Source organism: Calidris pugnax, unplaced genomic scaffold, assembly GCF_001431845.1.
Source record: "Calidris pugnax isolate Ruff unplaced genomic scaffold, ASM143184v1 scaffold357, whole genome shotgun sequence".
NCBI lineage: Eukaryota > Metazoa > Chordata > Aves > Charadriiformes > Scolopacidae > Calidris > Calidris pugnax.
In genome coordinates, this window is record NW_015091719.1 from 355,290 (window position 1) to 367,120 (window position 11,831).

At 47.7% G+C, this 11,831-nt stretch overlaps 1 protein-coding gene across 1 annotated transcript in view; it reads left to right on the forward strand.

The window, feature by feature from the left end:
* Positions 1–109: 109 nt before the first annotated feature.
* IQCA1 (IQ motif containing with AAA domain 1) overlaps positions 110–11,831 on the forward strand; it is a gene marked incomplete at its 3' end in the record, with an annotated part of 138,928 nt that continues 127,206 nt past the window's right edge. The window contains exon 1 of the mRNA XM_014961996.1: positions 110–239. Coding sequence (XP_014817482.1) covers positions 229–239 — 11 coding nt within the window. The remainder of the gene's footprint in view (positions 240–11,831) is intronic.

An 11,831-nucleotide genomic window follows, 5' to 3' on the forward strand; every position in this document is an offset into this window, starting at 1 on the left:
GGGGGGGGGGGGGGGGGTATCACCTTCCCTCACCACCACCCTCCGCGCCCCGTCTCCGCGGTAACGGCGGGGCCGGCGCAGGACGCCCGGTTGCCCGGGCCACGGAGAAGCCGCCGGGGCTGGGCAGGACGGGCAGGACCGGCTCCTCGGCGGCCCGGGGCTCGGTGTCGGGGCGCCGTTTGGAGAGGGAGCCAGCCCCGCGGGCGGAGGAGCGGGCCCCTCGGCGCCATGTCTCAGGCGTGAGTAGAGAGAGGGGCGCGGGGGGCCTGGCGGGGGCGAGGGGGTGCCCGGGTGAAAACACCCCTGAAGGGGGTAAAATAATAATAATAATTAAAAAAATAAAGACATTACTTCCCCCCCCACTCCTTCCACGTACCGCCAGAGAGGACAAAGCGGGGACTAAAAGCGGTGTCACCGGTTCCGCCGGGGCTGGGCCTGGTGTGGGGCCTGGTGTGAGGCCTGGGCGGCCCGGGCTGGCGGGGCAGGCCATGGCGGCGGGGCTGAGGGGAGGGGGCGGGATTCAGCAAGCCCTTAGGCCAATATTAATATTATTCCCACTCAAGAACACCAAGCCCCTTTTCCCCAGGAATAATCACCAAGGTACCAAGGCTTCTATATTAAGAAAGGGTTACCGCTGCTGCGCTGCAGAGTTGGGAAGCCAAACTGTGAGCATCTTTCTTGAGTGTATCCCTCAGGATTTTCCCCGTTGGCTGCCTCCATGTCCAGCAGCACAAAACCCTGGGCATGGACAACCCAGTTTGGGGCAGCTCTTGTTCCCGGTTCTGAGCTGGATGGGGCTTGCTCAAGTGCACTAAAATAATAATACATTGGAAAGGGGGGGGACACCAAAAAAAAACCCCTCAGGCAGTATTTGGTGCCTGCTGCTGCCGACCTAATCAAACCTGACAATATCCACCCTGCTGCCCCAGCAGCTGGTGAGCACAGCCAGCCTTTGCTGGCTTCTTACCCGTGGTCTTCTCCTCCACCATCAGCCGTAGCCGTCTTGAAGCCTTCGGTTTCTTTTGCTCAGCATCCTCTTTCCAAACTCTTTGCCACGTCAAAGCCCCCAGGCTTTCAAATGTCCTTCCAGCCTCAGAACTAGAGCAGCTCTCCTGGGTCACCTCCATGGTGGGTCTCCTCTAGCCAAGCCTCCAGCCACCTGCCTCAAAGAGTTTTAAGTTTCCAGCCAGACGGCGTCCTTTGCCTCGCTCCTTGGCTTCTGAAAGAAGGGTGAGCTGAGAGGATTCAAGAAGAACATCACCGAGGGCACAACGGAGACAGTCTGGGGGCTGTGTCCAAGAACACAGACCCAGCACAGCCTCCAGCAGCCGTAAATTAGCCCCGCAGTCACTCGCCTTAGCAGGCGTTTAGGCCAATATTAATATTATTCCCACTCAAGAACACCAAGCCCCTTTTCTCCAGGGATAATCACCAAGATACCGAGGCCCCTATATTAAGAAAGCGTTGCTGCTGCTGCACTGCAGAATTGGGAAGCCAAACCATGAGCGTCTTTCTTGAGTGTATCCCTCAGGATTTTCCCCATTCGCTGCCTCCAGGTCCAGCAGCACAAAACCCTGGGCATGGACAACCCAGTTTGGGGCAGCTCTTGTTCCCGGTTCTGAGCTGGATGGGGCTTGCTCAAGTGCACTAAAATAATAATACATTGGAAAGGGGGGGGACACCAAAAAAAAACCCCTCAGGCAGTATTTGGTGCCTGCTGCTGCCGACCTAATCAAACCTGACAATATCCACCCTGCTGCCCCAGCAGCTGGTGAGCACAGCCAGCCTTTGCTGGCTTCTTACCCGTGGTCTTCTCCTCCACCATCAGCCGTAGCCGTCTTGAAGCCTTCGGTTTCTTTTGCTCAGCATCCTCTTTCCAAACTCTTTGCCACGTCAAAGCCCCCAGGCTTTCAAATGTCCTTCCAGCCTCAGAACTAGAGCAGCTCTCCTGGGTCACCTCCATGGTGGGTCTCCTCTAGCCAAGCCTCCAGCCACCTGCCTCAACCCAGGAATAATCACCAAGGTACCAAGGCTTCTATATTAAGAAAGGGTTACCGCTGCTGCGCTGCAGAGTTGGGAAGCCAAACTGTGAGCATCTTTCTTGAGTGTATCCCTCAGGATTTTCCCCATTCGCTGCCTCCAGGTCCAGCAGCACAAAACCCTGGGCATGGACAACCCAGTTTGGGGCAGCTCTTGTTCCCGGTTCTGAGCTGGATGGGGCTTGCTCAAGTGCACTAAAATAATAATACATTGGAAAGGGGGGGGACACCAAAAAAAAACCCCTCAGGCAGTATTTGGTGCCTGCTGCTGCCGACCTAATCAAACCTGACAATATCCACCCTGCTGCCCCAGCAGCTGGTGAGCACAGCCAGCCTTTGCTGGCTTCTTACCCGTGGTCTTCTCCTCCACCATCAGCCGTAGCCGTCTTGAAGCCTTCGGTTTCTTTTGCTCAGCATCCTCTTTCCAAACTCTTTGCCACGTCAAAGCCCCCAGGCTTTCAAATGTCCTTCCAGCCTCAGAACTAGAGCAGCTCTCCTGGGTCACCTCCATGGTGGGTCTCCTCTAGCCAAGCCTCCAGCCACCTGCCTCAAAGAGTTTTAAGTTTCCAGCCAGACGGCGTCCTTTGCCTCGCTCCTTGGCTTCTGAAAGAAGGGTGAGCTGAGAGGATTCAAGAAGAACATCACCGAGGGCACAACGGAGACAGTCTGGGGGCTGTGTCCAAGAACACAGACCCAGCATAGCCTCCAGCAGCCGTAAATTTGAGGAAGGTTTGGGTTAGGTCCCCGGCTAACCCCGTGCAGGGCTTAGTTTGGAACAGCACTAATCGTGCCTTACAGTGGCACGGTGGCTCAGTTAAGAGAAGTTCACAAAGTAATGAACAGTTATTTAAATTGCTTTGTTTAAAAGAAAAAAGGAGAGAAAAAAACCCCAACAACAAAAAAAAACCCAAACCACAAAACTAACATTTGACCTCTTCCCAAGAAAGTTCATGCAGAATCTGTCATTCCTACTGAGTGTCTGAATCGTGGCTGCTGTTACTTGAGTTAGGTTAACACCAAAGGAATTAAGTACAGTTGGAAAATACTTGTGCCTCAACTGTTTGGCTTAACTCAGTTTAATTTTAATAGAGACAGGGCTCTTTAGCATTTTCTATAGCATTGCCAGCACTGAATAGCAAACCCGTATAAACACGATACACGTCTCCTCACCGCGTGACAAAAAAAAATAAAATACACAGTTCTGTTTCCAAATGAGGTAGTGATGCTGGTAAGGGACTCCAATGTGACGTTGATGCTGCCTGGCTCACTTAGCTATAATCACTCTATAGCTCTGCACAGCATGACATTTATAGCTAGGCTAATCCAGTCCTTCGTAAACACAAGTCTGAATATACTAAAGTTCATCAACAACTGCATCTATAGAGCTTGAGTTAAGCAACAGGCTGGGTAGTTTCATTTACTGTATTCCACACCTCTCAGTGTACCAAGTTTTCTGGACAGTTTGTGCTTTTCTTTATTGCCCCCGGCAACTGGATTCATGTTATCACCTGAGAATCTCAGCATCCCTTATTAAAAATAAAAAATTATAAACAGAAAAAAAGGTGAATCACAAATGCTTCTAAGCCATAAGGAAGATAAAAAGTACTAAACCCCTCAGGCAGTATTTGGTGCCTGCTGCTGCCGACCTAATCAAACCTGACAATATCCACCCTGCTGCCCCAGCAGCTGGTGAGCACAGCCAGCCTTTGCTGGCTTCTTACCCGTGGTCTTCTCCTCCACCATCAGCCGTAGCCGTCTTGAAGCCTTCGGTTTCTTTTGCTCAGCATCCTCTTTCCAAACTCTTTGCCACGTCAAAGCCCCCAGGCTTTCAAATGTCCTTCCAGCCTCAGAACTAGAGCAGCTCTCCTGGGTCACCTCCATGGTGGGTCTCCTCTAGCCAAGCCTCCAGCCACCTGCCTCAAAGAGTTTTAAGTTTCCAGCCAGACGGCGTCCTTTGCCTCGCTCCTTGGCTTCTGAAAGAAGGGTGAGCTGAGAGGATTCAAGAAGAACATCACCGAGGGCACAACGGAGACAGTCTGGGGGCTGTGTCCAAGAACACAGACCCAGCACAGCCTCCAGCAGCCGTAAATTTGAGGAAGGTTTGGGTTAGGTCCCCGGCTAACCCCGTGCAGGGCTTAGTTTGGAACAGCACTAATCGTGCCTTACAGTGGCACGGTGGCTCAGTTAAGAGAAGTTCACAAAGTAATGAACAGTTATTTAAATTGCTTTGTTTAAAAGAAAAAAGGAGAGAAAAAAACCCCAACAACAAAAAAAAACCCAAACCACAAAACTAACATTTGACCTCTTCCCAAGAAAGTTCATGCAGAATCTGTCATTCCTACTGAGTGTCTGAATCGTGGCTGCTGTTACTTGAGTTAGGTTAACACCAAAGGAATTAAGTACAGTTGGAAAATACTTGTGCCTCAACTGTTTGGCTTAACTCAGTTTAATTTTAATAGAGACAGGGCTCTTTAGCATTTTCTATAGCATTGCCAGCACTGAATAGCAAACCCGTATAAACACGATACACGTCTCCTCACCGCGTGACAAAAAAAAATAAAATACACAGTTCTGTTTCCAAATGAGGTAGTGATGCTGGTAAGGGACTCCAATGTGACGTTGATGCTGCCTGGCTCACTTAGCTATAATCACTCTATAGCTCTGCACAGCATGACATTTATAGCTAGGCTAATCCAGTCCTTCGTAAACACAAGTCTGAATATACTAAAGTTCATCAACAACTGCATCTATAGAGCTTGAGTTAAGCAACAGGCTGGGTAGTTTCATTTACTGTATTCCACACCTCTCAGTGTACCAAGTTTTCTGGACAGTTTGTGCTTTTCTTTATTGCCCCCGGCAACTGGATTCATGTTATCACCTGAGAATCTCAGCATCCCTTATTAAAAATAAAAAATTATAAACAGAAAAAAAGGTGAATCACAAATGCTTCTAAGCCATAAGGAAGATAAAAAGTACTAAATTCTGACCTAAACATACACAGCCTTAAAGGTTTAATGTCATTACTTTTAAATGGTTGGGGTTGACAGTGCTGGCAGATCCATAAAAAAAAAATTTATCTTGATGTTTACTGTTCACAGCCTTGTGAGTTGCAATCAGTGCCAGTAGTTAGAAAATAGGAGCACGCTTTCCTTTGGTCCTGGACTATCTTGGTTTGCAAGGTACAGCTGAGTTAGTTGTTACCAAGGCTACTCTTACACGACCATATGTAGTGAGGTTATCCTGGCTGCGTACCACAAAACACTCTAAATTAAAAGTATTTTAAAAGCCACGTGACAAAAATGCCATATAACAGCCTGCCCGACTTGAAGGCACTGAAGTAAAGAGCTGAAGGGGTTTATGAGAAAGAATTATTGGTATTTTGGGCAAAAATATTTCAGGGGACACCACCTTATTTGGCTGGGAAGGGGGGATGGCTGTCTGTTTTGCCAAGTCACATGGAAGACAGACTCCATCCCAGAAAGAGGTGGACAAATCAGTAAGTGACAGTCGAGTCTATAATACTGATTTTTCAATGCTGTTCAGTCACATCCTGTGTACTGTACAGAAACGCTGCACGGCACATAGCTTTTTCTGAGCTGGAGGTAAACAGCTGCTGTTTAGACATCTGGAAGAACAGCTGCTACACACACCATCCTCAAGGCCCTGTGATTTTAACAGAGGTGTTGTCTAAAGCTCAAGGAAGTATTTTATTCCACGGCTTCAGTCAGCTTTGGATCAGGATAGAGACAGGACGCTCAGCTGCGTTCTTTTAGGGTCACTAAAATCCAGCAGCCAGCCAAAAGAAAAAAACATCCAGAGGTGCCTGGCATTTTCTAAGGGCAGCCGCAGCGCTCATGAGAGAGCGTGCCCATTATGTTCGTTTGCTCTAGGGTTGATTAAGAAGTGCTGAGTGCGTCACACTTCCTAAAGTACTCAAACCCCAGCATTTGCATACAGATGTACGTTTTGTTCCAGACATTGAACAGGAGATCTACACAGAAGTTTTTGCATTTATGTTTTCCTGCTGCGTTTCCTCCTCTTTTATGAATTTGTTTACCGTTTACTTGGCCTGAAGGATCTTGACCTGTAATTTCTTAACGTGCCCCAGCAGCCCTGGTCCAGACACGGTCAAAGCCCAGTCTTAGCACTGCTACCATTTGTACGAGGTTTTAATCAGCTACAAGACGTTTCCCACTGCCACCAAGGAGCTTTAAACAATCAAAAAGCTTTAAAATTTAATCTCACGTCACAAATGGAACTTAAAGATTAAGTCCGTGGTTAAATATTAATCTAAGACAAGATCTTTAGCATCTCCCCTTCTGCTTCTGACAGAAACAACCAAAGGAGAGCTACGTATTTTATATTACAGCTGCAACGCTCAGTTAAAGAACATTAAGGTTGCAAACCCAAAATGTAAGAAAATGTTAGTGTAACTTCTAATTCCCTCTTCTCCCCCCCTCCCTGACTTTACGTGGCTGCATTGTGATACAGTTTTTTACTCCATGATCACATCTTAGTTTCTTCCCACAGGGCCCCAGCCTCACTCAGCGATTGGGTAGTTGCTGAATATTCCTTTTTATCCCCTCATTCAGCATGTGGCCCCAGGCTGTATTCTTCAAATTCCACCCAAACGCCACAATTATTAGCTTCCTCCTGGGCATTCCTAGCATGTTCTCTCTCATCCATCTCCCAAGCATTCACAGATTCATCTTTGCCCCTTTCTCTCCACCCCTGGTGAGCATTAGTGTGTCATCCTGCTTATGTTATAGCAGGAAAATAGGGACAGCATCGAAATGATCACAACTGAGACTCAAAAGCTTGCAACTCCCTCCAGTGCCTCCCTCCATCCTTAACGAGCAGGTAGGGAAAGATCTCATGCATTACTCGTACCTTGTCTCCTTTGGGGAAAAAGCATTGTCAGTGGAAATATCCCAGAAGCCCTTGTGCTAGAAAACTGAAAAAAAGAGGCTGCAGTTTTCAAGAAACTGAGTAGACCGTGTTAACTTTGAGCTTAAATCCTCCTGATCTTAGCAGAGGCAGAGCAGCACCCAGGCACAGCATTTCCCCTTTATGCATGCAACATCAGGCAGCTGGGGTGGGTGATTGCTCATTCCTTTTCTAAGGAAAAAAAAAGAAAAAAAGAAAATTGCACACATTAATGCTGAAATAAACTTCATTACCACGTCCAGTCAAGTGAGCTTGAGTAGGTAGGGGCTTCTCAGCTCTGGCTATCCATCTGTCAACAAAGAGCTCCCTCAACACTACACTGTAATCAGATGCAAGTTACCAAAGCTCTCCTTCCCCATCCTTTCATGCTTCCCTGGCCAGAAGGACCACCACTTGCAGAGAAGAGGCTGCTGTTCTCCTCCTTACCCCAAAAAACAGAGGGCAGCCTCCAGCCCAGGCAGGAACTGCAGCTTGACAGACAGACAGATGGCCTTTGGAGCACGCTACAGCAAAATTCAGCCTAGAATAATGTCTCCCCCACCTTAAATCACTTGACAATGGCCTCCTGTAAATCAACTGTCATTTTTCCAATCAGCCTTGAGACTTTGGATAGAGAGGTGCTGGAGCCTTGCTGCCACTGCTGCTTAGTGAAGGAAGCAGGCTTCCTCGCTTTCCGTGCAGTTTCCCCCATCACATTTTTGCCACAAAAAACCTGTTATCCCCTATTGACTTTCTGTCAGAGTAGCCCAGAGTGCCACTGGAGGTGACAGAAGCATAGAGCTGCTCATGTTGACAGTGCCACCAGGCTGTACGTTTTCTTCTCCCCCACCTTAATCACTTCACAATGGCCTCCTGTAAATCAACTGTCATTTTTCCAATCAGCCTTGAGACTTTGGATAGAGAGGTGCTGGAGCCTTGCTGCCACTGCTGCTTAGTGAAGGAAGCAGGCTTCCTCGCTTTCCGTGCAGTTTCCCCCATCACATTTTTGCCACAAAAAACCTGTTATCCCCTATTGACTTTCTGTCAGAGTAGCCCAGAGTGCCACTGGAGGTGACAGAAGCATAGAGCTGCTCATGTTGACAGTGCCACCAGGCTGTACGTTTTCTTATCCCCGTCATCACCAAAGCCCATTGAGGTTTACCCTTTATTTTCCCCAGATGCTTCAAACTCTGTAAAACCTCATGGCTAGAGAAAACATGCTTTAGGCAAGTCAACCGGCAGCATTATGTTCACCACCAGCTAAGTAGTTTGGCTTAATTATAAGCCTAATTGTATTTAATAAGCAAGGCAGGCCTGACCAAGCCTCGACCCAGGAGTCAGCCCTGCTCCAGACTGCAGGCTTTTAGAAGAAAAAGTGCTTCAGACAATTTTTTGGTCAATTTGGTCTACAAGGCCCCACTGATCTCCATTTCTCTCTGCACCCCTCCGCCCCCAGAAAAGTTCTGTCTGTAATAAGACAAAAGAAAAAGGGGGGCTGCTTATATAATGTATTTAGCCCTGCAGTCTCCACACGATCCCTGAGCAGGTTGCAGTGGGGGAACAGGTAACTGCTGACCTGAATACACCAGCCATCATTTTAAGTCTGGTGATTTTTAGAAAGAGGGAAGGAAAAAAAGACAAGCAGCAGCGTTTGTGCGAGTCCCTTTTCCTCTCAGGGCCCCACTTTCCCCTCCCAACCTTTGTCTCTTGTTTCTTTATTTTCCAGAGGCTGCAGGGCAGGGTTTCCCTCCCCTGTGTTTGCCCAGGGCTCAGCACAATGGGTTGACCTGTCAAGCCCCAAGTATCTAGAGGAGACCCTGAGGACTGGCCCGAGCACACATTTCCTTGTCACTCGACCCATTTTTCGGTCTCCTCTTGTCTGCTCCATGGCTGTTGGCTTCAACTGCCCAGTGGTGAATACCTGCTGGGCTCCTTGTGCCTGCAGGAGCCCTCCAGCACACAAATCCCTGCTTCTCCATCCCCTGTTAGATGGCCCAGCGCAGCCCAATCTCATCTTCTGTGAAAGAAGAAACACAGATAGTTCACAGTGGCAGCACAGATACTTCAGAAATGTTTTTAAACACACACAATTTAGCACTCCTTTAATCAAATGGGCTTCCAAATTAAGTAAAGAGAGCTGGGCCAAGTCAGAGTCAAATGTTTTCCCTTCCATCTCCTTACACTTGCTCATCCACCCAAAAAAAAAACAAACAGTAGGCCCCACGCAGTCCTACACTCTGCATTTACATGGTTGGCATGTGAAAGTGTGAGATATTTTTGTCCTCAGAGGACAGTCCAGAAAAACCAGGCATCAAAATAGCCCAAGTTCAGCCCATATACAAATCCAGGAGACAGACACAGCTTGGAGTGCAAACTGTGCCACGTCCTGGAATAACAGAAATAGTGTTCCCTTTGGCAGTTAAATAAAAACACCGAGACAGTTCGGGGCGAGGGGGGAAAAGAAAAACCACACACACAAAGGTAACCCCACTGATGCCAGCTTCCACGGCTGGCTCAGGAGTGAGCAGAGGGACAGTTTGCATGCTCAGCACAAATCCTTCCAAGAAGGTCTCAAAACCAGTTAGTTCACCCCAAGTAAACAGGTTAACCTCAGCTATACGCAAAACCAATACGTTTTTCTAAGTGTAAGAAGAGAGGAGTCAAGCAAACATGCGGAGCTAGGGGGCCCTAGAATATTAAAATGAGGCAATGCATAATTTGGCAGGATTTTAAACATTTCCTTATAACTTGAGCAGAAAAAAACCACATTTCTAAGCTGCACTCTAAATAAGGAGATGAGGCTTTATTTTGAGCAATAAAAGCAGGATTCAAACCAGAAGTCGTTCTACGGCAAAAGAGTCTTCTTAAGCCCTTGTTCTAGACTCCATTTCTACTTCATGAGAATAAAAAGAAGAGTAGGTACATTGGTTAGGAGGTGAAGCCTTATCTTCCCTCCAAGCTGTAAATTGCCAGAAAGCACTCTGGGGGCTCTGAAGTTAGAATCATGGAATCATTTAGGTTGGAAAAGACCCTTGGGATCATCGAGTCCAACCATCAACCCCACTCTACAAAGTTCTCCCCTACACCATATCCCCCAACCCCACATCTAAACGACTCTTAGACACATTCAGGGATGGGGACTCAACCACCTCCCTGGGCAGCCTATTCCAGTGTCTGACCACTCTTTCTGGGAAGAATTATTTCCTCATGTCCAGTCTAAACCTACCCTGTTGCAGCTTGAATCTATTCCCCCTTGTTCTATCACGAATTGCTTGTGTGAAGAGACCAGCACCAACCTCTCTACAATGTCCTTTCAAGAAGTTGTAGAGAGTGATGAGGTCTCCGCTCAGCCTCCTCTTCCTCACACTTAACAGTCCCAGCTCCTTCAATCGTTCTTAGTACGATTTGTTTTCCAGGCCCTTCACCAGCTTCGTTGCCCTCCTCTGCACCCCCTCCAGCACCTTGATATCTCTCTTGGATTGAGGTGCCCAAAACTGGAAACAACACTCCAGGTGTGGCCTCCCCAGTGCTGAGTACAGGGGGACAATCACCTCCCTACTTCTGCTGGTCACACTATTTCTGATACAAGCCAGGATGCCATTGGCTTTCTTGGCCACCTGGGCACATGGCTGGCTCATATTCAACCGCTTGTCAATTAGAACCCCCAAGTCCTTTTCCACCAGGCAGCTCCAGCCACCCTTCCCCAAGCCTGTACTGATGTATGGGGTTGGTGTGGCCCAAGTGCAGGACCTGGCACTTGGTCTTGTTGAAGCTCATCCCATTAATGTTGGCCCATTGATCCAACCTAAGTCTCTCTGAAGCCTCCCTAGCCTCATGCAGATCAACACTCCTGCTTAACTTGGTGTCACCTGCAAACTCACTGCTGATAAGCTCTATGTCATTTTCAAGATCATCAATGAAGATGTTGAACAGAAATGGTCCCAACACCGAGCCCTGGGATGAACTCACTGATGATAAGCTCTATGTCATTATCAAGATCATCAATGAAGATATTAAACAGAAATGGTCCCAACACCGAGCCCTGGGGAACACCACTTGTGACCGGCTGCCAGCTGGATTTAACTCCATCCAGCACCACTCTTTGGTGGTGTCACTGTGTGGTTTTTTTCCTCATCTCATTACAGCCTTGCTTCTTTTCCTGCAACGTTCCTATTTCATAGTTGCTATGACAATTTGCAGCATTACATATACTGCTACACACATGTAGAGATTGAGAAAGACTGCTTTCTTTTACAGGATTTAATAATATTACGCCTTGAGTGGGACAACTATGCTCAGCCCTGCTGGTTACCTGCTCTAGTAGGCTAGTTAGATGCTCTAATCCAATCTAATTCTGATTCAATATCATCCTCAGGCACAGATAGAGCTCACGACCTACCCTTTACAGAACAGGATCAAGCCTGTGAGATGAACCAGTAACAGTAAATAAAAAGCCATCACACTCAAGGTGGCTTCAGTGCGTGGAAGCGATTTTGAGAGATTTTACAACTTGATGCAAAGGGAGACTAAGCAAATAAATAGGCAAAAATTGAAATAGAGACTTAGGGATTGCACGCTGTGTGATTAACAGGCATGGAGAGTCAGGTCCTGTCCATTTTTTTGTCCTCTTGTCCTTGCTTTTAACACATAACCTTGAAGACATGCATTACGCCTTCTGACTACCCTTGAACACGTTTGTCTCCAAAGCTGAAGGGCTCCTCAGGATTATAGCAGCTCTGCCAAGTCCCCCAGAAAGGGCTATCAACACCAAGCACATCTCATCCTTCAAACTGCTCCAGAAGGGCTCCCATTTGGACATCAATAAAACCCCAAACAGTTATTTTAAGCCTGTTTTGGGGAGGGGAA